The 26789-nt window shown below is 41.8% G+C and overlaps 1 protein-coding gene across 1 annotated transcript in view; it reads left to right on the top strand.

The window, feature by feature from the left end:
* Window positions 1–23909, top strand: part of LOC134538963 (synembryn-A) — a 28016-nt gene extending 4107 nt beyond the window's left edge. Inside the window, exons 3-10 of the mRNA XM_063380596.1 lie at window positions 294–421; window positions 2333–2649; window positions 12725–12906; window positions 15432–15606; window positions 19715–19958; window positions 20785–20950; window positions 22449–22568; window positions 23656–23909. Of these exons, the coding sequence (XP_063236666.1) occupies window positions 294–421; window positions 2333–2649; window positions 12725–12906; window positions 15432–15606; window positions 19715–19958; window positions 20785–20950; window positions 22449–22568; window positions 23656–23779 (1456 nt within the window). The 3' untranslated portion in view covers window positions 23780–23909. The remainder of the gene's footprint in view (window positions 1–293; window positions 422–2332; window positions 2650–12724; window positions 12907–15431; window positions 15607–19714; window positions 19959–20784; window positions 20951–22448; window positions 22569–23655) is intronic.
* Window positions 23910–26789: the final 2880 nt, after the last annotated feature.

Here is a 26789-nt window from a genome sequence, read left to right as displayed (position 1 = left end):
TTTAGTTAAATTGGTTGCAGGCTATTAACCAAGAAAAAAAACAATTTTAAATACATATATGCATAAAACAAACCACGGAGGGAAAAAAAATATATTTTGGACTCTTTAATTATGGTTTGAGGCCTAGTCAGAAACGTTTTTCAGCATAGTACTGTGTCTAGACCCGCAGTGGGGAACACTGGTGTGGATGAGACGAATAGTGATCGGTTGGAGGGAAAACTGTGCAGTCCACAAGGGCAGGGAGAATCTGCGCGATGTGGTAACGTGGTGTCGTTCGTGTGGCGTGGTCGCAGCCGGGAGAAGGCGGAGCTCAACGAGCTGGTGTGCCCTGAGTGGCTGGACTCCCTGCTGCGCCTGGCCGGCCTGGTGTCCCAGGAGGAGGCCCTCACGCAGATCAACAAGTCGCCCACCCAGTACGAAGGTGAGTGGCCTGGCAGAGCCCGTCCTCCCCGAGCGTCTGTGAACAATCGCTTCAACAGCTGTTCCGTTAACTCTGACGAAATATCAATAATAGTCGGCAATAGCGGAGTACGTCTGCTTTGTCAGTCATTTAGGAACGCTATGCATTGATCTTTGACATTAAAAAAAAAACAAATGCTTTAGTTGTTGGTTTTATTTTCCTAATATTATATCGTAATTAATTTTAAATGCTTGAATAGATTGTGTTTTAGTTGTTTCTTACAGTTTCTTCGATAATACAATTTTTTAGTGAAAAATATCTTTTTTGTTCTGAAGGAATGAGTATGTATGTCGCTTTATGCCAAACTAGGATGCGAGATGCTCTATATTTCAGGGACTCCTAAAAAAAATATGTTTTGTAGTTAACAGTAACTGGATTGCACACCAAATCCCACTGACTACACAGCTTCTGCAGAACAATGGTAGTTCAGTGATCTCAGTGCTGATCCACCTAGACATGCACTTGTCAGCATTATCAGAACAATAGCTGATGAACACTGAAACCGCTGGCCAGTGAAGTATGAGGCTGTCTGAACCTGCAGTGGGCATGTCCGTCCTCAGTGTTCACACAGCAGCAAACAAAAATAAATTAAGAAAAAAATAGTACATGTGATAAAAGTGAAACTTCTTTGGTAATTGAAACCTTGTCTCATAAATATATCGTAAAGGGTAAAACAGCAGACAGAGAGAAAGGGAGAAAGAAGACAATTTTATAAATAAACATGAATTAAAAATTATTATGTACTGCAAAATAACTGCTCAGGATATCAATAATTATTGGTTAATCAATAATGATTAGTTAACAATAAATATTACTTTCCTTTGGAATACTCAAACTGTAAAGAAAAAACTGTGCGTGGTACTTTTTCTTCAAAAAGTTCTGCCATTTAGAACACTCCAAATCTCTGAACGAAATATGACATTCATAACAGGTAGTGCTATGTATGCGGGAAATGCAGGGACTGTCTCTACAGCGCTCTCTACGCTGCTGGTTGAACAAGGAGGAACATAAACCTGCCGGTAACAAATATAAAATTCAAGGCACGCACAGCTGACTGTATAGGATACCTATATCTATTTTCTGAAGAAAAAAAAACTGCATGTGCACACTCTCTGACTTATTGTTTCGTTCATCTATCTCTCTCGCTTGTATTTCTTTTTTGCTGGGAACGAATCATCACACAAAGAGAATGAAAACGAACCCAGCAATGTATATAGTTTAGTGTGCACTCTTTTTGGCCATGTACCTATTATTTGCCAATTTGCGTCATAAACATTCCACAGCAATGTCTCACAAAATTGTTTGCATTAAAATTCTGTCTTGAAATTATACGGGAAGCCTTCTTTTCACAGACGAGAGAGCCAAACGCCCGATCGTGCATCTTCATTGTTTTTTTTTTTTTTTTCGTTCGTTCATTGTAACTCATGATAACTAATGGTCAAATAGGTTAGGTTAGCTACATCAAAGATACTATGAAATAATGTAAACGGTTTCCTATCCCTGGATGGCTGCACATTAAAAAGGTTATTTGCTAAGCAACCATAAAATGATTTCAACAGTATTTTTAACGTAGCCATACTTAACCTAACGTAACCAAACCATCCACAATGGTTTTAAAGTACTTATAATGTAGCTGACCTATCCTTAATCGACCGCGAAATTTAATGCTGCACCGGTTCATGCAATGAGATAGAACGTGATGGGGGGGGGGGGGGGGGGGGGAAGCGAGCATGAACTTGGGGGAACTTCGGGTGTGGCTCTCTCGTCTGTGAAAGTGAAGGCTTCCCAAATTACACCCTCATGACACCCAGAGAAGTCTCGATTCAGAAAATTGTCCTGGGTGGTTGTGACCCGTGCACGTGGCTGTTGCAGTGATGGTGGAGGCGCAGAAGTCGCTGTGCAACCTAGTGTTCAACAGCAGCGTGGCGCAGGCTCTCTGCGCGCGGAACCACGCCGTGGAGGGCCTGGTGCTGCGGCTGCGAACCTACCGCGAGCCGGGCCTCCCCCACGAGGTCAAGTTCTTCGACATGAAGCTGCTGTTCATCCTGACGGCGCTGTGCCCCCGCGTGCGCCCCGCGCTGCGCGAGGAGTTCCACGGCCTCACGTACCTCATGGAGACCCTGGACCTGGTGCTGAAGGAGGCCGCGGGCGACGGGGCTGCCTGCGCCGACGCCCACCCCGCCCTCTCCGTACGTTCGCAAATACCGCGTGCGGACCTGCCAACTCTCACGATTTTAAGGTCCATCTCACGCCCTCACGCCAAAATAGTGTTTCCTCACGATTTTTTGGGGCCCCGAGATTTTGTTTGTAAAAGTTACAAAACAAGTTTTACGAAAGCTTACAGTAACGAGTTTCCATCGATACTCGAGTCACGTAAAGGAAGCAATTTTGCGTTTTGTAGCGTGTGCCGTGCTGAATTTTCTATCTCACATAGTGGAAGAGGAGACATTGTGAAACATGTCACTACAAAAAAAAACACAACTAACACGTGAAGTGTATTGCTTCCAATAAAAAAATTAATTTTGCTGTGAACAGTGATAATAGTGTTGAAGGCTTCCATGAGCTTCATGGGACAGTGTAAACAGGTGAAGTACATTCACGTGAACCTTCAACTGCGTGTAACACTATCCTAAAAATACTGAATAAATTATGCTGAATAAAAGGTTTTCAAAGAGGTAATCTAACAATTATAGCCAAGGATGGATGCAAAGGTTGAAGTAGCAAATAGTTACATTAACTTAGTTCGTTTAATCATGGGCAAAGGCCTCACGTGGTTATCATACAAATACATCATTCTTTCACATATAATTAATACTTGCTTAATACTGATAGTGCTAGTACACATGCCACGGCAAAATACGTGAACGCATATCTATATTTTCTTTAGGATTAAATGCTTGATAGAATACATAATATTAACTTGATAAATACTTGAAAGAAATTTTACAATTAAGTATTAACGCTTACACACAAGGATAATGAACACTAACATGCCTCATTAGAGAATACAAAAACGTCAAATGAACATGCAGGCGACCGCGGCCTAACCTACACTAGGCGGTATAAGCTTACTGTAAAGCATGATAAGGCATGATATAAAAGGAAAATTTACAAATTAATACATTAAATTCATTACGAAAAAACAAGTCCTAACGAAGACTGTAGACCAGACGGGGAGAGACGTCAAACAAACTATGCATGGTATTAATACAAAAACGATCAAGGAAAACAATAAATGCCAAATTGAATTTAGACGGTGACGGCCGAAATGGAATTTATAATACAGCTATTACCAAGTACCGTTTACATTACTGTAAGGGTCACCACCTTACAACACTTACGTGCATTCTCCCCGCTGTCACACACTCTCTCTAAAGCAAGTTTCTGACTACATGCTTAATTCACGACCAGCACCGACTGACTGCTAACGAACAAGAAGAGCCTTCAAGGCATTACACCTAGTTTTAATTAAGCAAGAGGGCGCCACGCGCATGCGCGGACACCTCACGAGGGGAAGACAAAACACAGCACTGGACGCAGAGAGGGGGGGGGGAAGGTAGGAAGGGAAGGAGCGCCGAAGTCCGCCGCGCGGCGCGAAGTTCAAGTGACGCGCACCGACCACTTCAACTCCCCCACCCTTGACGAACGCAACCGCGAGCCTCGCCAACCAAGTCACAAGGACTCGAGGAACTGCAGGTCCGGTCACAACACTCTTGAAGTAACTCAAATGTCAAGTCAACACAATTCTATGTGTGTATAATAACAAAAGTGTATCTAACTGACGATTTCTTGAAGTGAGTTCAACACATTTCTCTGTGTATACGAATACAAACAATGTTTCTAACTAGCAATTTCTTGAAGTGAGTCCAACACATGTCTATGTGTATACAAATACAACCAATGTTTCTAAATAACAATTTCTTGAAGTGAGTTCAACACATGTCTATGTGTATACAAATACAACCAATGTTTCTAAATAACAATTTCTTGAAGTGAGTTCATGACTGGCATAGTTTCCGTGTAGGACACCAAGTAAGGATTATCAGTGTATCCACAGAAATAAAGAGTCTTCAGCGTTTCCACTGAAATAAAGACTCTTCAGCGTTTCCACTGAAATAAAGACTCTTCAGCGTTGAAGAGAAAGTTTAGAGTACGGGACGTCCCTAATAAATTCAATTTCGAACAGCATCTTCTTCATCCCAGAGTAGCAGGAACAGCATGCCTTCCCCCAGCGCGACACCAGGGCAAGAACGGCGGGCGTCCCCACCGCCTGCCCACGCTCGGCGCCTGGCAGGCAGGGCCATCCGAAGCGGCCGCTGCAGAAGAGTCAGTCTCCGCACGCGTCACGGCCCCACACGGGCAGGAGACGGCGGCGACTCCATGCCACCGCTCCTCATCGGTGACGTGACGGCGACCAACGTCCCAGCAAGCAAGTGACCTCGCAGACACGACGAACCCGGCGGGCGGCTGCGGTCACGCTATCTCGGGCAGGGCGAGGAGCGTCGGGTGCGCTGCGGCGCGAAGTCCTCTTCTGGGCGTGGCGGGAGCATCGGTGGGAGGAAAGGAAAAAAAAAAAGAGAAGGAAACACGAACACCCAAACAACAACAAAAAAAACTAAGTCCAAAAAAAGGAAAAAAAAATTATTGATGAAATTTCTTTAATTGACCCACATGGGCCTTTTTATATTTTCTAGAACCAGAAGGGTTACGCAATAGGACCGTGTTGTCTCCCAAAAATCTATCAATCACAAATGGCCCAACAAAAGCAGAAATCAATTTTGAATTAACATTATCAGCCAGTTTTGGCAATTTAAAATTCTTTAAGAGAACCAAGTCATTAACAGCAAAACCATGTGGTCTCCGCGTAGCATTATAAGAGGCGGCTACAGCCTCGCGGGCCTTCTTAAGATTACAACTCACATCGTCAAGCATGGCCTCCAGGGAATCACTGTCAGAGGCGAGTTCCAGAGGCGGCAGTCCCCAGGAGTTAAGCAAAGGATGGGTCAACTCACGGCCCATGAAGGGGATGGAAGGGGGAAACCCTGTCGCCATATGGACAGCAGAATTAAACGCCACGTTGATGAATTCAAGGTCACTGTCCCACAACGACTGATCATCCCTGTAATAAGCAGTAAGAGTGGCTTTAAGCACCTTGTTTATACGTTCAGACTGATTACCCTGGGGGCAATAGGGACTACTGTAAATGGGTTTAATAGCCCATTCAAAACACATATCCTTAAATAATACAGACCGGAAGTAACGGGCATTATCACAGGTTATCATAGCAGGAGCACCAAAATATTTCCACACTTGCTCTCTTAAGGCTTTAACAATACTAGTCGCCTTCATATTTTTTAAGGGGAGTAGTAACACAAATTTGGAAAAGATGTCCAGAACCACTAGAATGCAAATATTTCCCTTTTTGGAGCGTGTAAGGGGACCAAAAATATCCATATGCAGAACGTGCCATGGAGCAACCGGGGGATCCGCACAATACAGGCCAACCTTGGCACATTGCGGAGGTTTAGAAACCTGGCAGTCAACACAGGACCTCACGTGATGACGCACGTCTGCACGTAGTTCGGGCCATGCCAGATGCGCGCTGATGCGGCGGAACGTTTTTTCGATACCCAAGTGAGCACCCAACAATGAGTCATGAAAGTACTTAAGAACCATCGGACGAAGGGAGGCAGGAACCACTGCCTTCCTCTGCTTGCCTGATTTCCCTGTGTAATAAATTACACCTTGTTCCTCTACGTAGGGCGTAACAGTGCCATGATGCAAATCCCTGCGTATGCGAACACACAGCGGGTCATCCTTCTGACAATCACGGATACTAAGAAAAGACTCTGGGAAGACCTTGCACACCGCGGCACTAATCGGCTCAGAACAAGATACTGGCAAGGCACTGGTGTCAAACTCCTCAGGGGTAAACATCCGTGACAACGTGTCAGCGACCACATTGTCACTACCCTTAAGATGGTGTAGCTTAAAGTTAAAGCGGGACAGCCGTAACACCCAGCGCCCTAATTTCCCTAGCTGGTTAGGGTGGTTAAATAACCAGCTAAGTGCCTGATTGTCAGTGTACAGGTCAAATTCCTGACAGTCCAGGTACGAGGCGAACTTCTCAACGCCGAACAAGCATGCAAGCGCCTCCTTCTCATACACGCCGAGACGCCTTTCTCCGTCTGTCAACGATCGGCTAGCATAAGCTATGGGACGTAATCTATCATTTTCGAGGTGACCTAGGACGGCTCCTAGAGCAATACTAGACGCATCGACCTGAAGTGCGAACCTACGCTGAAAATCCGGAAGGATCAAAACGGGAGGAGAAGAGACAAGGGCCTTAAGATTATCAAAGGCTTTCTGTTGCGCGTCACCCCATTCAAAGGCTGTGTTTTTCTTGCGCAGCTTATTCAACGGACCACAGACCGCAGCATAGTCCGGTATAAAGCGTGCATAGTAACCTGTCATGCCTAGGAATCTCTGAATTCCCTTGACGTTTTTAGGGGGCGGAAAATTAACTATGGGTAAAACCTTGTCAGGGTCCATAATGAGCTTACCCTTAGAAATAATGTAACCAAGGAACTTAACATGGTCCTGGGCCAAACGAAGTTTGTCAGGATTAACAGTTAACCCAGCCGCTCGAAGACGGTCAAACACCTGAGTTAGATGTTGTTTGTGCTCTTCTAAGCTAGCGCTATAAACAATAATATCATCAATATAGTTAAAGACAAATTTATACTTTAAATCAGAAAGAATATGGTCCAGCACGCGGCTCCTGGCCTGACTACCAAATGAAACTCCCATGGGCACCCTATTGAACTGAAATTGTCCCCAAGGGGTAGAAAATGCGGTGTATTTACGGCAATCAGGATGCAAGAGGATTTGATGGAAACTGGCGTTCAAATCGATGACGGAAAAAATGGCTGCCTCTCCTAGGTGTTGTAGAGCGCTCTCTACCGTCGGTAATTCGTAAGAGTCCTGAATGACCTTATCATTTAAAGATTTGAAGTTATGAACCAAGCGAAATTCTCCAGCCTCCTTTTTAGGAACTAGAAAAGTAGGCGAGCTAAAATCAGAAATAGATGGGGCGATGACCCCAGCTTCCATGAGGCGATCGACAATAATCTTCATTTTTTGTAGTTTAGGGGGTGATACTCTGTGGCCTTTGGCCTTAACAGGCGTGCGATCCTTTAAATAAAACTTATTGGGCAATACATCACACCTACCTATACGACTGTTTATTACGTCAGGATAACGACTGAAAACGTCCGAAATCAGAGAGTCTCTGAAGGTCACGTCACTCATGTCAGGACAAGACATGACTTCAGGGGCGGCATTCTGCGGAATTAATTTAATTTTTAATGAAGGGCGAAAGCCAAAAACAAGATGCTGATTAGCCACGTCAATCAAACAACGAGTTTTCCCCAGAAAATCCAGACCAAGGATAAGTGAATGACACAAACCAGGAATAATGTAAAAATGCCAGTTCCAGGAAAATCCGGCAATTTTAATGTGAAGCTCAACTGTCATGTTAGCGCGTACTACTTCTCCGTTAGCTACACAAATAATGACGTCAGGGCACGTAGTCACACGGCTCTGCAATGCAGGTAATTTATTACATAAGGAATCAAAAAAATCAGCACTCAACAAAGAACGAGTGGCTCCGGAATCCACTAATGCCGGAACAATATCACTAAACAAATTAACATGAACAAAATTGTAAAATTTATGAAAGGCGGCTTTTCTCTGACGACGATCGCGGCGACCGCTCATACGCCCGATCGGGGCCCGTTTCCCGGACACTGATCCCTATAGTGCCCTGCGCGGTTGCACCTAAAGCATTTGCGTAAATCACGGCTCACAGCGGGCTGCGTGCACTCAGACACCGCGTGACCGAACTTTCCGCAGTTGGCACACCTAGACCGGCTGGCCTTAAGGCCGGGCGCATTAGTGGGAGGGGGGCGCCTGTCGGTAGCGCGGTCGGAGCCGACAAGGGGCTCGGTTACACTAGCCGCACAATCAACGAGCTGCGGCGCGCGCGTAGCACGAGCAGACTGAGAATAAACATTCACAGCAGGCTGAAATTCTACGTTTTTAGGCTTATAAAACCGCGATGTAGATGAAATGGGGAATTCCTCCTTATATTTTCTAACAGCGAGCAAGCGATTCTCCACTTCAGAGCTCCACTTGCGTAAAGCATTCAAAGTTGTGGGAGGACTAAGCATGGCGCTATGTTGAAGCACAAGCGGAGAGACATTCCCTAATATAGTTTGTACTAACTCAGTTTCCGTGAGATTTAAATTAAGAACGGCCGCATAATTGGCCACGGAATTAATGAACTGAAGAGTGGGCTCGTTAGGCAATTGAAACCTAAATACTAAGTCACGTTTACAGCTCTCAAGCACACGTGGAGGACAGGCAAATTGCAAAACTGAGCTTTTGAACTGAGCAAAAGAAAGATTCTGAGTAATTGCGTCAGTAAGTAATTGCAAAAATGCGGCTCCACAAAGACTCAGCAGGGCCTTTAACAATTCTGCCTCACTAACTAATTTCAGCCCTTCAAGACGTGATGCCGCACTTAAAAAATCCAAAACAGCTCGTGGCTCGCAGCTATCAAGCCGAGGAAGAAGCTTAAGGTTAGAAAAAAATATTTTTGTATTAAATTTTGAGTTCAAGGCGGGGCCAGAAGGGGGTGGGAACTGCCGAGACGGTACCTCATCAGCTGATTCCCAGGAGTTACGAACATGCTGGACGAGTAGGCTCCTCAAAACAGCAACAGTAGCGCCCTCCTCGAAGGAAACGCCCTCCTCGGAGAGGATTTGAACCAGCTCGTCACGGCGTAGACGATACACCCATCCCGTGACCGGTGACCCCATGGTGCATGCAAGACAAAAGAGAAAAACAAACGCTTTAATAGTCAACATAACATAGCAGAGTTGCGCAGTTGAAGGCTTCCATGAGCTTCATGGGACAGTGTAAACAGGTGAAGTACATTCACGTGAACCTTCAACTGCGTGTAACACTATCCTAAAAATACTGAATAAATTATGCTGAATAAAAGGTTTTCAAAGAGGTAATCTAACAATTATAGCCAAGGATGGATGCAAAGGTTGAAGTAGCAAATAGTTACATTAACTTAGTTCGTTTAATCATGGGCAAAGGCCTCACGTGGTTATCATACAAATACATCATTCTTTCACATATAATTAATACTTGCTTAATACTGATAGTGCTAGTACACATGCCACGGCCGAAGTCCGCCGCGCGGCGCGAAGTTCAAGTGACGCGCACCGACCACTTCAGTGTTACACGAGCAGAATGTTATTTTACATCTTTTTTAGTTGCGGCCCTGCATGATCACTACACGACAGCGCTAAATTATGTTCAACTAAATTAAATCTGCAACCTATAATTTGTTGAAATAAATTTTGAAGCAGAGACCATGTATCATATGTTCCTACAGGTATGTCACTTAAATTTAAAGATTTTCATTTGTTGTTTTTTATATCTAACCTGTATTTATGGGCCTGAAAGTTTTTATCGAAGACCTCATGATTTTTAAAATTTGAATGTTGGCAGGTCTGTGCGTGCCGAACATAGATCTCCCAGTACCACTTCCTGGAAAGTTAATAAAATATAAATTGGTCAGGTAGAGTCAGGAAAATATAATTTATCAGGAAAAAGTATATATCAAAATGTCTTGATAAAAATCATCCAACCCAACGTTGGAATTTAAGTTCCAGGTTGGCTTAAATTTTTGTTCGAAAGAGTTTAATTTTTTGGCCACCACAGGTTTCCTGGAATCACTACCGACACATTTTGAAATGGTTCTTTACTTTAAGCCATGTCCAGTTCCTTTCCTGTCACCCCTGTTTTTTTAGCTGGGTGTCGTCTGTTGTGACCTTGCAGCCTGCGAGATTTTTTAACTTGAATGAACGTAAAAGAACATATGGATAAGGTGACAGGCGGTACTCGTTTGACGTTTCGATAGCATGGACGAACTGGAATCCTTTACGTAAAATTAATTTAGGCTTGTAAGAGTATGGTAATATATAACACACAACATTTTAAACTTTTCACTAAGGCTCAGACCCACACTTCATATTTATTTTATTCAGTTTTTCATTACTACGTTAATTTAAGGGCTATTTTGAAAAATGTTTGCCCTGTGCCTCCCATGCATTTGTTGATCTGTCACAATTTTCAACAGATATTTACAAAGTGTAATATATATATGTAATGGAGGTAAAAAATTTGCTAGTGATGATAATTATGAAGACTTATTCGACCTTGTACACCCACTGTATCACAATCAGTGAACATGGTGTGTTACCAACAAATGCGAGGGCGGTATAGAGTTAAGACCTCAGATGTAAGGAATGCCCGGGGTGCGAGGGAGCCTGGGGCACAGAGTATATAAGTGAATCAGAGACGAAATAGAGGCGCGGTCTCTTTGATCTTGGCGAACTCGACAGCAGACAGTCGAAAAGTTGGCCGCCATGTTTGTGGCGTGTGCGGTGCTCACAAACACATGTTGAATGCTACGTTTTCCTGAAGTATGGATCATTATTCCGTAAAATTTCTACTCGACACATAATTATATTCAATTTGCCATTAAGGTTTAATGCGTGGACCATACGTAACGAATGCATTCAGTTACGATTCATGCGTAGATTGGCTAGTGGTGAAGTACAGTATTATGAGACGGTGATTTTTTGTTGTGTTAGAGCGTGTTTAATTAAGTGAGGAGCCTATTTGTCCGTGTGTGACGGCGTGTTTGCATAGGCAACTTACGAAATATTTTATTTGCGTGAAATCAGAGGTTATACAGCACACAATCCATGACCATATTTGCATACAAGAAAAAATAGTGGGAAGACCTATATCAAATTTGTTGCATTTGATCCTCCAGAAATATTAAAAAAAAAAAAAAAAACCACAAATGACGTGCACACTAATCATTCCTTTCTTTTGGTACGTACCTAAGTGAGTAAAGCATGGAAAGTATTGGGCCTAGTTCTAGGACAGTAGGTAGTCAACCTGTTGCAATAAATTCAAATTATATAGTAAATATCAAGAATAGCTATTCGTGCAAAAGTCTTGAAAAAAAAAAAATATCCCTGTTTTTACTAAAGAACTAACTTAATCTCATTTGGGTGAAAGTCCCGTGTTGCGTATCCAAGTTAACCCTGTGGTCCTGATGGTACGATTCTGATGGCATGGTCTTGTACAGCTGACCCTGTGGTACATGATGCTTATTATTTTTTTAGCAGTGGGAGAGACACGTAGCGCTGAGGCGTAGCGCGAAACCTGATGTAATTTATCTTACAAATAATTTATTTTTTATATCAGCTTTCGCGCTGTAAAATGCGTCGGCGCTACGCTCATCCCCACTGCTAAAAAAAAAGCATCGTGTACCACAGGTTCAGTTGTACAGGTTCATGCCATCAGGATCAAAGGTATATCTGGATACATCTGGATACGCAATACAGAACATTTACCCTCATTTGTTAAGTATGATAAGGTTAGATTACATTGGGATAAGGTTTATTAGGTTACAATAACTATGTTTGGTTAGGTTTACCTCAGGTTAGGTAACCGAACTGATTACGTTTCATGTTAATGAAATCATTACTCAACACTATATGTACCCACATGAAAAAGTACATATAAATGAAAATTTTAGCCCATCACTTATGTTTTTAAGCACTCTGATGGTTTTACTCGACCACTTATAGCTTATAGGTCTATAAGCAGCTATTTTATTTTAACACGCTAGGCCAATTTTAATCGCGATAATTCCTATATTCGTTTACTGCATTTGTTAACAAACCCACATTACACTCTAAAGTATTACTGATAATTAAGATAACAAATAGAAGAAGGAAAGTAACAGCCACACTTTGCAAGTTGTGGAATCAACATTGCAGAACTTATAGGTACTAGGTTGACACGTTATTTTTACTTACAGTATATCATCTATAGGAAATCTGAAAAAGCTTCTTTTTTCAGGTTGACCACTGTTGTTTGAACAGTCTGGTGCCGAACACCAAGTGGCTCCAAAACGTTTACGAAACTCATTCATTTTCATAAAACTGATCTCTGCAGCATCCCAAAGTTTAAAACGCTATACCAACGCCAGAATTATACTTGCCACAAAAATGGCGGCTAGCCTACGATGTGTCAACAGGGCGAGTTCGGGTGTGCACAGCTGATTTCGCATCTTGTTGTTATCTCCTCTGTGCCCGGGGGTGGCAGGACGAGCAGGTGGCGCTGGCCTGCGAGGTGCTCAAGGTGCTGTTCAACCTGACGGTGCGGGCGGGCAGCCGCTCGCCCCTGGACGAGGAGGAGGAGGCCCACTACCTGCGCCTGGTGTCCATCCTGCACGACCTGCTGCTGTGCGAGGCGTCGTCCCGCGACCGCCTGCTGGAGCTGCACAAGTGCGTGTCCGCTCCGCGCCCGTGCTCGTGCTTGTGTGCCCGTTCCACGCTTGTGCTTGTGTGTGCGTTCCACGCTTGTGTTTGTGTGTGCGTTCCATGCTTGTGCTTGTGTGTGCGTTCCACACTTGTGCTTGTGTGTGCGTTCCACGCTTGTGTTTGTGTGTGCGTTCCATTCTTGTGTTTGTGTGTGGGTTCCATGCTTGTGTTTGTGTGTACGTTCCACGCTTGTGTTTGTGTGTGCGTTCCATGCTTGTGCTTGTGTGTGCGTTCCACACTTGTGCTTGTGTGTGCGTTCCACGCTTGTGTTTGCGTGTGCGTTCCATTCTTGTGTTTGTGTGTGGGTTCCATGCTTGTGTTTGTGTGTGGGTTCCATGCTTGTGTTTGTGTGTACGTTCCACGCTTGTGTTTGTGTGTGCGTTCCACGCTTGTGCTTGTGTGCCCGTTCCACGCTTGTGCTTGTGTGTGCGTTCCACGCTTGTGTTTGTGTGTGCGTTCCATGCTTGTGCTTGTGTGTGCGTTCCACACTTGTGCTTGTGTGTGCGTTCCACGCTTGTGTTTGTGTGTGCGTTCCATTCTTGTGTTTGTGTGTGGGTTCCATGCTTGTGTTTGTGTGTACGTTCCACGCTTGTGTTTGTGTGTGCGTTCCACGCTTGTGCTTGTGTGTGCGTTCCACGCTTGTGCTTGTGTGCGCGTTCCACGCTCGTGCTTGTGTGCGCGTTCCACGCTCGTGCTTGTGTGTGCGTTCCACGCTTAAAGTGCTTGTGTGTGCGTTCCACGCTTGTGCTTGTGTGTGCGTTCCACGCTTGTGCTTGTGTGCGCGTTCCACGCTCGTGCTTGTGTGCGCGTTCCACGCTCGTGCTTGTGTGTGCGTTCCACGCTCATTTTTGTGTGTGTGTTCCATGCTTGTGCTTGTGTGTGCGTTCCATGCTTGTGTTTGTGTGTGTTTCACGCTTGTGTTTGTGTGTGCGTTCCACGCTTGTGTTTGTGTGTGCGTTCCACGCTTGTGCTTGTGTGTGCGTTCCACGCTCGTGCTTGTGTGTGCGTTCCACGCTCGTGCTTGTGTGTGCTTTCCACGCTCGTGTTTTTGTGTGCGTTCCATGCTTGTGTTTGTGTGTGCGTTCCACGCTTGTGCTTGTGTGTGCGTTCCACATTTGTGTTAGTGTGTGTGTGTTCCATGCTTGTGTTTGTGTGTGTGTTCCACGCTTGTGTTTGTGTGTGTGTTCCATGCTTGTGTTTGTGTGTGTGTTCCACGCTTGTGTTTGTGTGTGCGTTCCACGCTTGTGTTTGTGTGTACGTTCCATGCTTGTGTTTGTATGCAACCATAATCTATGTTACCAATTTTTAAAATTCCAAACCCCCAAATCTTTTCAAGCATGCACCGTTTTTGCTAACTGTCTATTGCTTTGTGTTGTTAACTCCATCCAAAAGTATGTACCAGGGTTGGCTGATTTAAACCACAATGGTTTTTATTAAAAAAAAAAAAAAGTGTTTTTTTTTTTTAAACCAAAATGGTTTATTTAAATAATGTATTATATAAATGGAGAATCTTAATTTTTTTAATAAATGGTCTAATTCCACTGTAATAACAACAAAAGTTTTCTCATTAATGTTTCTTGTGATGTACAGGAACAAATATTATGTACTAATCAAGATATCATTTAAATTATCTGAATAAGTTGTAGATCATACCCAGCAAAATACTCCTCTAAAATTGAAAATATTAAGTAGTTAATTCGTATTCTGTGAGAAATCCCTGACTGTAATGTAAATTCATATTCTGCGGGGAATCACCCATTCTATGGACCGCCTCCTGTGGGGAAATACCCTTGTCTGTGGTTGAGTCCCAGTCAGAGTTCTCTGTGATGTTATAACTTTTCTGGTTCGACACGAGTGGCAGAAAGCGGGATGTTGTATGGCTTTCATTGAACATGGTGAGAATCAAAATTAATAATGTAATAAAAAAACCTGGATTTGAACAAAAAAAAAAGTTTTTTTTTGTTTCTTAAGAGGCCACTCCAGTGTTTCAGGGGCACTACGCAACCCGCGTTAACCTCATAAGGTTCAATGCTATTTTCATTTTGCTTAAAACTTATTAACTAATATAGATTTTGAAATGATGCTTGATTGATATGTAAGACAAAGCCCCTTTCTTCAAAAACGTGCATAAATTATGGTTTCATACTAATCTTTACTAATATGCATAAGTGTATTGTCTAGGTATGAAACCATAAGTTATGCACATTTTTGAAAAAAGGGGCTTTAATAAGAGCATCGTTGTCTTGAATACCAAGCAAGCATCATTTCGAAATCTATATTAGTTAATAAGTTATAAGCAAAATGAAAATTAGCATTGAATCTTATGAGGTTAACGCGGGTTGCGTAGTGCCCCTGAAACACTGGAGCGGCCTCTTAAACATTGTTTAAACCCAAAAAATAGTTGTTTGGTTCTTTAAAAAAAAAACCTGGTTGTTTGGTTTTCGCCCCGCGACCCCGGTGTGGACGCAAGAGTGTGTGTGTGTCCCCAGCCACATTGTGAACCTGCTGGTGACGATCCCCGGGGACTGCTACGAGGAGCTGACCACGCCCGTGTCCCGGGGCCCGGCCCAGGGACACCCCGCCACGGAGTTCCTGGGACGCAACGTTGAGGCGGTGGTCCGGCTGCTCGACTTCCTCGACCACCGCCTGGACCTGGCCGAGCAGGTGAGCGCTTCGTTCCCCTTCGTCGGTGGCCGTCGGTGTAGCTGTGTTCAAATAGTTGGGGGGAGGGGGGACAAATAATGATTTTGATGTCATGTAAACTAGAGCTGTGCCGATCCGTATCGGCAGGTACCGATATTGCCGATATTTCTGTGTATCGGATCGTATTCAGGATCCACCAAAACAAGAAAAAAATTGCCGATACTGTACGTTTTTGCCCAGATATTGTTATTGTTAAATTGTTTTACTTAATTATTTCGAGGATTTGTAATAAACTTTACCATAATTATTGCACGAATAGGTATGTAATAATTATTTAAAATTATGTTTCATAATTAACTTCGCAACACGGTATAAGTTTCCCTGAATTACGATTCCTTTTTCTTGTCATGTTTATCGTGCGACATAAAATGGCGATGTCTCGCAGTCCGTACACAAAGACCGGGCGCGGTAATAAAAGCCGTATATATACATCTGAGATAACGTGTTTACAAAATACAAAATGCTTTGGCAGTTTTCTTAAAACATATGTCTGTTTAACTAACTTATCCCCAAAAATAAATTTTCACCAAAGCCAACTAATACGCAGATTTATTTCTGTTTACGTTACATACAACAGGTCGACCGGCAGTAGTTTGAGAAGTGAGTGAGAGATGGCTCTCCCGTCGCTACATTAGGTAGTTAATACGTTTCCAGGCAGATGGCTCTCAAAGCGTAATCGATTGACCAAATTTCGATTTTCTTTTAGTGTACCGCTTGAATAAAGTACGTGTTTTGTTTATTAAAACATTAAAAGCAACGAAACTGCTCAAAATTATTATTTATTGTGACGCCTGTAACTTTACGAGATACTTCAGCGTTACAATCCAAATATAAACAAATGCAGTAATTAATGCATCCTTGAAATTTTTTTACTAGAATTTTTTTTTTGTTTCGGTAATGCTAAAAGTTGGCAATTAAGTAACACACGTGCTTGTTATTTTTCTGTAGTGTTGAGAGGCCGAATAAAAAAATATTCGTGAGAATACCATGTCATTCATTCGGAAATACTTTACAGTTTTAGAAGACGATGATTCCAAAGCTAAATGTACAATTTGTGGTGTTATAAGATTGAGAGGTGGAACAAAAGCATGTGGTTTCAATACTACAAATCTAAGAAAACACCTAGAAAAGGAACATGCAAAATTAACAAGGAGAGTAAAAGGCAGTGCATTGTTAGACCATTCAAAATTGGCATAGAACACATTGCTAGTCTTTCTTTAGTATGCATTATTTGTAAAATGTTTTTTTATTATTGTTAGACTTTTTTATATTGGGAGTTGTGAATTAAGCTAAAGGGCCAATAAAATAAACTTAAACAAAAAGCCGCCTTTTTAAAATTAATTATGTAATAAGTTGTGTTTGCCAGCTACATATTTTTCCCCTTGATTAGTCTTAAGACAAACCTGCGTTTCAATGAACAGTTTTATCAAACAACTATAATAGACCTAGTCTTGCTTTCATTTTTAAATCCTTAAATGTCAGAAGTATAACTGTCAATAAAGAAGAAAGCTTAGTTTAAGATATGTTCTGCTTGAAGACTATTTTGTGTTATAGGCTTGATTTTCTGCATGTTAAGTTGTAAGCATTCTGTGTACATTTGCATATTAGAAAATAAATAAATAAATACATATTCAGACATTAAACACACAACAAATTTGCAACTCCTGTTATATTTTACATTTTTATTTTATTTTGATACAGGTGTAAGTAAAAATTGAAGGTTGGAGGTATGTACGTATACCATTTATATTAATAATAATTTTAGCTATTGAAACATTCACTTAAATGTAAAAATAAGTATACATAAATATTAAAATTATTTTATATCGTATCGGTCCGGGATCGGCCGATATTAAAAATTCATATCGGCATATCGGTAGATCGGTGTATCGGCAAAATTTGTAGATCGGCACAGCTCTAATGTAAACCCATTTCCCCTCCTACTAAGACGGGGGGGGGGTCCGGGGGGTCCTCCACCGGAAAATTTTGATTTTAAAAGTGCAAAATAGCACTTTTTTAAGCGGTTTTTGTATCCAACCATCGGATACATCTATGTTAAAATTATTATTATTGTTTCCTTAAGATAAAAATTTGATGAGTGAAGAAATTAAAAATAAAGTTGGGCAGAATAATATTATAAAATAAAAATATCACGGTCTAGAAAGTTGGTGGGGGGGGGGGGGGGGACAGACCCCTCCACCCAAAAAGTTCAGGGGGACACGTCCCCCCCGTCCCCCCCGGTTCCTACGCCCCTGAGTAGAGACAAGATTTTATGATTCAGGATTTTTTTTTTATTTTTCATTTTAATTTGCAAAACACCCTCACCAAATTTTATGTATGTTAATTACCTCAATAGAACTACATTCTGTGTGAATTTCAAATTTTTCACACGTATCCCACATAGACGAAAATCCCGCTGAAAAATTGCAAATTTCAGAAATATTCTATTTATAACAGCCTGTAAATAAGAAAGGACTCAAAACAACCCTTTTTTTCACATATCTTCCACATAATACTAATTCTATAGTATGTATACACATACAAGAAATCATTGGAATGTTTTAAGTCCTTCATGGAAGGTTTTAAGCTTAAAGTTCGAAAAAATGTCAATTTTGTTGGTGAACTTTGAAAAATAACATAAAATATGTTAATTTTCACAGCAAGAAATGCTTCTAACAAAAATTAAACAACATTTGGAGCTGAGTAAAATGTATTTTTTTAAAAAGTTATTATAATAAAAATTGAGGGAGCTACAGCATTTTTCGTAAATGCTTGAAATGCTTAAATTTTCACACGCCGCAATCATAAAATATGTGCCTAGGCAAAAATTAAAGGAAATAATTTTTTGTAAAATTTGTTTTGATCTCTCAAAACATGTACCAATTAATGGAAAAAAATTCAGAATTTAAAAAACATGCAGCAACCAAATATTTTTTTTGATTGAAATCTCATGGAATGACCCATACATATTAATGAGGTTTGGCTGTAACCCAGAAATTCACACTTAAATCTTGAAGTATTACCAAGCATTCTAGGGTACCTCACTTAAATACTTCATTTGACATGAATTGAAACTTAAGTTACTTGCATAAATTGATATAAACGTATTGCTATTGAAACTGAATATTTTTAATATTATATAAAACTATGTGTGTGTTCTTGGTACTTTCAGAGTAGATGTTTTGTTTTAACTGAAGTAATAATAATAGTTTTTTTTTCACATTTACTTCATTTATTAATATATTGATAATAATTTGAATGTGATTCTGATTTTTTTGGTTTGTATGTGTTCATTATGTGATATTGTAATTTGCTCTGCATACATTATACATATTCAACACATTTGATGATATTATTTTCATCGCTTTATTACGATGATACATTTTGTGGATTGGTTTAGGCACAATGTTAGGAGGTTTTGCATATGGCACGGGCCGTGCCAACAATCGTGCACGACATTTCCGAAGGGCCTGAGGTGTTGCAACTCCATGGGCGTCGCAACGGGGGGTGGGGGGGGGGGATGGGGGGGACACGTCCCCCCCAAATAATAAAAGTCTTCAATTTCGTCCCCTCCAATAATATATTTAGTTTCGTAGTTATACTAAAAATATGATTTCTGTGATATAACCCATATGTTGCGCATGGTGCATTTAGTTCAATCGTGGGTAATGTGAGCACCTTTTTAATTCGATCTTCGTGTGTAAAATCAAAATCAGGTCCGATAACCGAAGCGCGCCCGATAGCAGAAAGCCGAGACAAGTCGAGCCGATCTGATCAAATGAATTATACATTGCAACCAACTATAATTACAATATTTAGGAAAGTAAAATGCCTAAAAAACACCTTTTTGCACCTTCAAACCCCAAATTTTTCCGGTGGAGGGCCCCCGGGCCCCCGCTTATTTTTCCAGGGGATGGATATTCTTCAACAACTTAATCAATTAAAGTCCCCCCCCCCCCCCCCCCCCCCCCCCCCCCCAAAAAAAAATATCCTTGCGAAGCTCACGGCAACTCCACGTGGGTTGGGAACTCGTAATGACGGGAAGTGTCGGGGACGGCTGTGCGCGCAGAACGCGAAGCTGCAGCACGAGACGCTGTCGCCGGTGCTGACGGTGCTGGCGGAGAGCGCGCGCAGCCAGCGCGTGCTGCGCAAGTTCCTGCGCGCGCGGGTGCTGCCGCCCCTCAGGGACGCTGCCCAGCGGCCCGAGGTGGGCCCCGCGCTGCGCAACAAGCTGTGCCGCCTGCTCACCACGCCCGCCACGCACGTGCGCGACCTGGCCGCCGACCTGCTCTTCGTGCTGTGCAAGGAGAGCGGTGAGCACCCTTCCCGCTTCCGTCCAACACTACATCGCGTGTGAGACTACATCGCATGTGAGACTACGTGATATGTGAAACTACACGACATGGAAGAGTACATCACATCTTAACACTACATCACATGTGATACTACACGACATGTGATACTACACGACATATGAGATTACGTAACATGTGATACTACACAACATGTGATACTACACGACATGTGATACTACACGACATATAAGACTAAATGACTATTTTGGCCAATTCCTTGAAATGTTATTTGAATGCCCCTTTTTCCTACCTGCAGTGGTGGTGTTCATGGCACCAGTCCGAAAAAAACCTATTGAGAATATTGCACGCCCATGGTAATTTTTTTGTGTGCATTGCTGCGATTTTGTAATAAAATCTATAACTGTAAGTAATAATGGAAGAAATTTTATTTAAAAAGTCCTGAAAAAAAAATTCCTGAAATCAATTCTCCGGCCATTTGTAGCCACCCCAAGGATTCTGAACGGACTGCAGGGCCGTCTTTAGAAAGGGGCAGGATGGGGCAAACTCCCCGGGGCCCGGGCACCAGGGGAGACCTGGTTCAGTTGTGACGTGGTTGTAGGCAGTACGCGCTGATCATGTTTTATAGTTATGGCCCGTAAATTTACAGTGTATTTAGTTAATGAATTTTTATTTTCTTTCAATTCTGGGGTTTGAAAAGTTGTACGTTGAATAATGGGGTGGGGGGGCCGACACAGTGATGTGCCCCCGGGCCCTCAGTCCCTGTGGACGGCCCCAGTGAGCGCGGCGAGCGGCGGGGGGCTGAGGCGGGCGCGCCGTGTTGCAGTGTGGCGCATGGTGAAGTACACGGGCTACGGGAACGCGGCGGGCATGTTCGCCAACCGCGGCCTGCTGATGGGGGGCAGCTCGTCGCGCCAGGAGGAGGCCCGGGCCCGCTACTCCTCCGACAGCGAGGACAGCGACACGGAGGAGTACAAGAAGCTGCGCGACCAGTGAGTGCGCGGTCTTCCCCCCTGCCCCCCTGTCCACTGTGCAGCTGCCCACGCCGGCTGCTTGCAGCCTCCGTCATAGCCCTGCTTTGCACTGCATGTAGAAGCACATGAAGTTGGTTCACTGTCCTCAAATGATTCTTCTGGGGAAATATTGTCAACTTGCTGAGCACCAAAGCCTGCTCTTCTGAAGCAGTTGCTAATGGTGGCTGATTCAAGCATTTCCCATGAATCAGCAAGAAAATGCATGGTGTCCAGGATGTTGATTTTATAACCACTTGTTTTGGAACTTTTCATTCTTGTAATAAGTCGTAACTCAAAGCGCTTACAAAAATGCTATTTCAGAATTTTTATAATTCCCTGGTTCATCATGGGTTTTAGTCTGCAAGTGAATAGCCTGCTGCTGTTATTGCCAGATTTCATCACTTAGCGAGGTTTAGCAAGCAGGAAGATAAGGGAAAGGATTTTTTTCCTCCTGCACCTTAAAGTTTTATGCAACAGCAACACATTGCTATCAGGTGAATGGACTCCTTGTGACTGATAAAATGAAACGTTTACATAAAACACTCTTGTCGCATTAAATCATTTGCAGCTTTGAAAACCCCCCCACCTAGCCAGGGGTTTACTGGTTTTAATGAGGCAGAATGATGAGTGCTACACTCCCTGGCGAGTCGCGGAACGTGCCGAAGTAAAGACCTTGCGCTCCACGGGGAGGTTTATTTTCGCAGTTTGTCATCATCCGAGTGAGAGTTGTGTCAGGTTATGAACATAGCCAAGATTTTATGTTATAAAGAAAAAATTTCCCCATTAATAATATTGGATTTCATCTTTATCTTCATTAAAAATCAGAACATCAAGGACATTTATGTGGATCATCTGCTTCAACATGTCATGGTAATGTGTACATAAAACAAATCTACATATGAAAGCCACGCAAAAAAAACCAACCAGAATATTCCATGTTCTTTTTGTAATGTCCCGTAACTCATAAGAAAGTTATAAATACGAAAATTAAAAAAACAGCTTAATTTTTTTTAAGTGCAATGTCTAAAGTCAATATTTTATTACTATTAATGAGAATCAGAAAGTCAAATATGCAATGTTGAAAGCCCAAAATCATTGTAGGTACTCATAAGTTTCTTGTGATGTTCCTCTGTAAGCCTTTAGACATGTCTGCACAATATTAGCTAAAATACTGCTTTTATTTACTTTCATAAAACTTTATTATAAACTAAATTATTTTTTTTTCTTAGAACACAATATTGTAGGTTTTCAAATAAAAGTCCAAACTGAAGACACGTTAAAATAATTCTATATTTTGATAGATAAATTTGAGGTGATTGAGGTTTTTTTTACCCTGCACTTCGGTGTTATGTGTTGCATTGACATCCATGTTGGCGTTGGCGGTGTGGTGGTTTACTGACGACTTCAGTTTCGCTGTTACCCGCCCCTAGTCGCGGGTCTGGCTGTAACGGCCACGACTGTTGGCGTGCGTGCGCAGGATCAACCCGGTGACGGGCTGCTTCGAGGCGCCCCGCCCCGACCCCACGGCGTCCATGACGGAGGAGCAGAAGGAGTACGAGGCCATGCAGCTCGTCACCATGATGGACAAGCTGTCCAGGTACCGTCCCCCTCCCCCGCTGCGCTGTGGGTGGGCAGTCCATCACTTGACTCACTAACACCTGGGAGACAGGCGTATCACGGAACACAAATGCTAGCCTACTCCTTAGAGATGTGTATAAAATAGAAAATGGAAATGTGTGACAATAGAGTAACGTTTTGAAATACAGCTACGTACGTAATTGGAACATGCCTTAGTTATTAATTTAAAGTGTTTTGTTATATTTACCATTTTTTAAGGGGGTGCCTTATGAATAACTATGGTATTTGTTACTAATAAGTAATAAGGCTTATATCTCAGAAAGTTTAGCTGTAAACGGAAAAAAAAATCATTTTTAGTAATTTAAGTTGGCATCACTGGGAATCTATTGATATTTTGAATTTTGTACTTAGGTATGCTCTTTCAAAAACATTTTTATTTTTTAAATACACTTATATCTTAGTGTTTATAATTTTACAAAAAAAAAAAAATTTTGTTATTTTTTCTTTTTATGTATTTAATATTATGCTTGTAGGGCCTAAACATTTTTTTAGCAGTTTTCCTTTTTTGTTGTAGTGCAATTGATCTATTATATTCTTAATCTCTTGCTGCTAAAATTATCAGTAAATAGCACAGGTGCACATAATATATACGTATGTATTTATGTATCTGCATGTGTGTCTGTACTAGCAGAACTAGACAGAAGTTTGTCCTGCCAGTGTTTGTTGTATATCACAAACAGATGGTCTGTATCAGTGGTGTAGCCAGGATTTTTGTATGGGGGGTGTTAAGAAGCAGGGCCCCCCCCCCCTCCCCGTATTAAAGCGGGGGGGGTCCGGGAGTCCTCCCCCGGGGAAAATTTGGATTTTTAGGTGTAAAATAGTGCTATTTGAGCAGTTTTCGGTATACTTAAATTTAAATATGGTAATGGTAAAAATTGTATTAATTTTTAATATGAAATTTGTTTGAGTGATGAATAAGTGCTAAGGGTGGTGGGGGGGAGGGGGGGTGTTTGAACCCCTGGAAACCCCCCCCCCCCTGGCTACGCCCCTGGTCTGTGCGTGACGGAGGACCTGTGAGGCATGCGAGGTGGTGTGTTCCGCCCCAGGGACGGCATCGTGCAGCCGTGCCGGGTGGGCGAGGACGGCCGGCCGGAGCCCGTGGAGCACATCCTGCAGCTCGTGGAGGACCTGCCCCGGCAGCAGGTGAAGCCCCGGCCCGACGACGAGTGAGCCTTTGCCCTCTCTCTCGTGTGGACGCCAGCACGTCTTCCCGACGTGCACATTGGACGTAGGAACCAACCCACAATTCTTTTTTTTTATATTTTATTTGAAAATAAACTAAAATAGTATACAAGGTTGATCGTACCGTCGTCGCTATTATTACAACAGCACTTATACCGGACCATTAGAATGATACCCACATTATGTTATCAATACGAGAACTACAATTTATAATATTAACTTTAAACTTCAAAATATCCAGAATAGGTTCCATGTGGTGTTGGTTCCTTTTTGCGTAACTACGTCCAATTATGTTTCTTAATTATTCCTTTGTAAGGAGAGCATTTTCACATCTGTGTCTGGGGGCAGCCGTCGGTATGTTTGAAGTAGATTCCCTATAGACCGGAAAAAATTCGCGGATTCATTTCACGGCAGCCTGAAATTCATATAGTTGCACCTCGGTACTGCCTCTGCTATTGGCTCACAACTCACCTGGACGACTCTGGGCCAGTGAGAAACACTCAACCGAAGCTGTGTCGAATCACAGGCCGCTACATTGGGACACCTTCACAAGACAGCAGCCAATGAGAGGGTGGCATTTGACCGAGTGTATGCAGAACTATAAAGTTCATCCTAGAGGTCATTGAACCCGCGAATTTTTCTAGTCCCTAATCATAATACATGACCACAAGCAGACAATGAATACAATTCCTTTTTTTTTTTTTCAGGAAGGTTTACTTACGATTCCACGTTACCCATAAGTAGTGAGTCTCTTGAACTAGGATCAATTTTTAGCAAAATGGAACAAAAATAAAGTTGGGAAGGTTGAAGATTTGCGGGAGAAGTACGTGGTGCGCAAGCAGTAGTACTGCCGCAAGGAAAGCGAGCCAGCCGCCTTCTTCTTGTGTGTTGCGTTGGTAATCCTAGTTCCGCGCTTCACCTGATTTCTGTTTATCGTGATTTCCTATAACCACTTCAGGCAACTCCTGCAATAGCTAGAGATGAGATTTGATGGTTTCATTTTGATGCCAATTTTGTTTCAAAAATAGATTTCATTATTGTTCATATATATTTTATCAGGGTGTCCACCTTCCAGAAAGTAGGGGAATTTACTTCAAAAACTGGAAAAATAATGGAAATTCCTTAGTTATAGTAATTTTAGGTGAAAATGTCATGTTCTGGTATACCATTACCTTGATTTTGAACCCTTTTTTTTTTCTGATGGTGTTTAAGTGCTTAATAATACACTGTATTTTTTTTCTCTCCCCTCTTTTTATTCTTTTGACTGTTGTTAGTAACTCATTTTTAAATCACGGCATTGGTACATCTTTCAAACACACAATTACTTGTACATTTATTATTATTGTTCCCAGTAGTTAGAAATGCTTAGAACAAATTATTATGAAAAGCATGTATCAGCCATAATAAACTGTTCTGATGAATCAAGAGTTATGAAACATTTAAATGGTGTCATATTTGTTTAATAATATGCTATATTTATGAATAAACTGAGTGCATAAAAAAATATAAACATGAAATCTTGTCCCAGGTTGTGACATGATGCACTGGTAAACAATTGAGGATAACTCCAGCTGTTTTGACCTTCATGGTTGATGCTGGTGACAGTACTGCCAGAAAGGCAGCGTTTTCCATTGACTTAATTGTTTCGTAGCTGAGGTTGTGTCTTATGACTGTGTTAACTCTCTTCTTGTGACGGGCTCAGGATAAGAACATCACAGCGTAGCTAACAATACCGCCTAATTAAACACTTCAGTCAGCGGTCTAAGTAAGTACGAACACCACATACCACATCTCTTCGAACACAGAGAAGTGGATTTTGATTTATTGGTACGCACGCATTTGAAACAAACGGTCGTTGCACATTATTCAGTGTTTGGTGATGTTGAATCGGTGGCCAGTGCAATTTTTGAGGACGAAAGCTTTTCCGTGATAATCGCTTCTTTTCAAGTGCATTAAATATTTTGATCTTCTTAGTCCATTAAGAGTTGATTACGTTAACCAAAAATAATTCACCTAAAGCTAATTAAATAAAATTGCACAAGTACGAAAATGATTTTGAGTATTTCTGTTATTTTTGAAAGTGAAGGTAAAAAAATGTTGGAGCTGTATAAAAAATTAATGAGCTTTTTTTTTTTTGTCTATGTGCATTTGAGGCTATATTAAATACATGATGGTTTATAAATATCTCAGAAAATACCTGTTTTGATATCTCATCGTCAAACTTGGTTACTCTTCACTCTCCTCAGACACTAAACGAAACTTGTATTCCGCTGTAGATTGTATTCACAATATTCCACTAAGTGTTCCACAAGCATTTGAAGAACAGGTTTATTATAAAGGTGTTAATTTATTTTGTATATAGCATGTAATGTAATAACACACAGATTTAAAATGTTTAAGAATTGTGTGTGAATGTAAAAAAAAATTTAACTTTTATTTTGATAAATAATAATAGATATGTAAGTTTTTTTTGTGGGGGGGGGGGGGGGGGGGGGGGCACAAAGAAATTGTGATGTTTCTAGTTAAGTGATGTTAATTGTCAACATATAATGGCTATAAATATATATATTATATTTTAGCAAGTTTTCCACTTGGAGCAATTTCGGCTCTCTAATTGTAATTATGTACTTAGGACTTCCTTGAATAACTGTTTGTCTTGCAGGATGTGCAGGAAATGTTCACGAGAGTGAAACAAGGAAGCCTATCTGAAATGTTACAATGTTGGGTATATCACGTGCGAAGGTGTTTGTATCACGTGCGAAGGTATGTGCTGTCTGTGGAGGCTCAGTTGTAGCATAGTCTCTCATGCTTAGAGTTGCATTACAGCGTTATTACAACAGTAACTGTACAGTAGTAACAGGTTATCACTGTTGCCAGATTGATACATGCAGCTGTTAATTTTTTAATGTTACTATTTGTTCATTTTTTAAGACCATATATTATTACAGTTTTTGATGAAAAGTAATTAAATGCTAAACACAAGTTATTATTTCACCGA

Source organism: Bacillus rossius, chromosome 14, assembly GCF_032445375.1.
Source record: "Bacillus rossius redtenbacheri isolate Brsri chromosome 14, Brsri_v3, whole genome shotgun sequence".
In the NCBI taxonomy this organism is placed as follows: Eukaryota; Metazoa; Arthropoda; class Insecta; order Phasmatodea; family Bacillidae; genus Bacillus; species Bacillus rossius.
The sequence above is the reverse complement of the archived record's forward strand: the minus strand, read 5'-3'. Positions and strand labels throughout refer to the sequence as shown.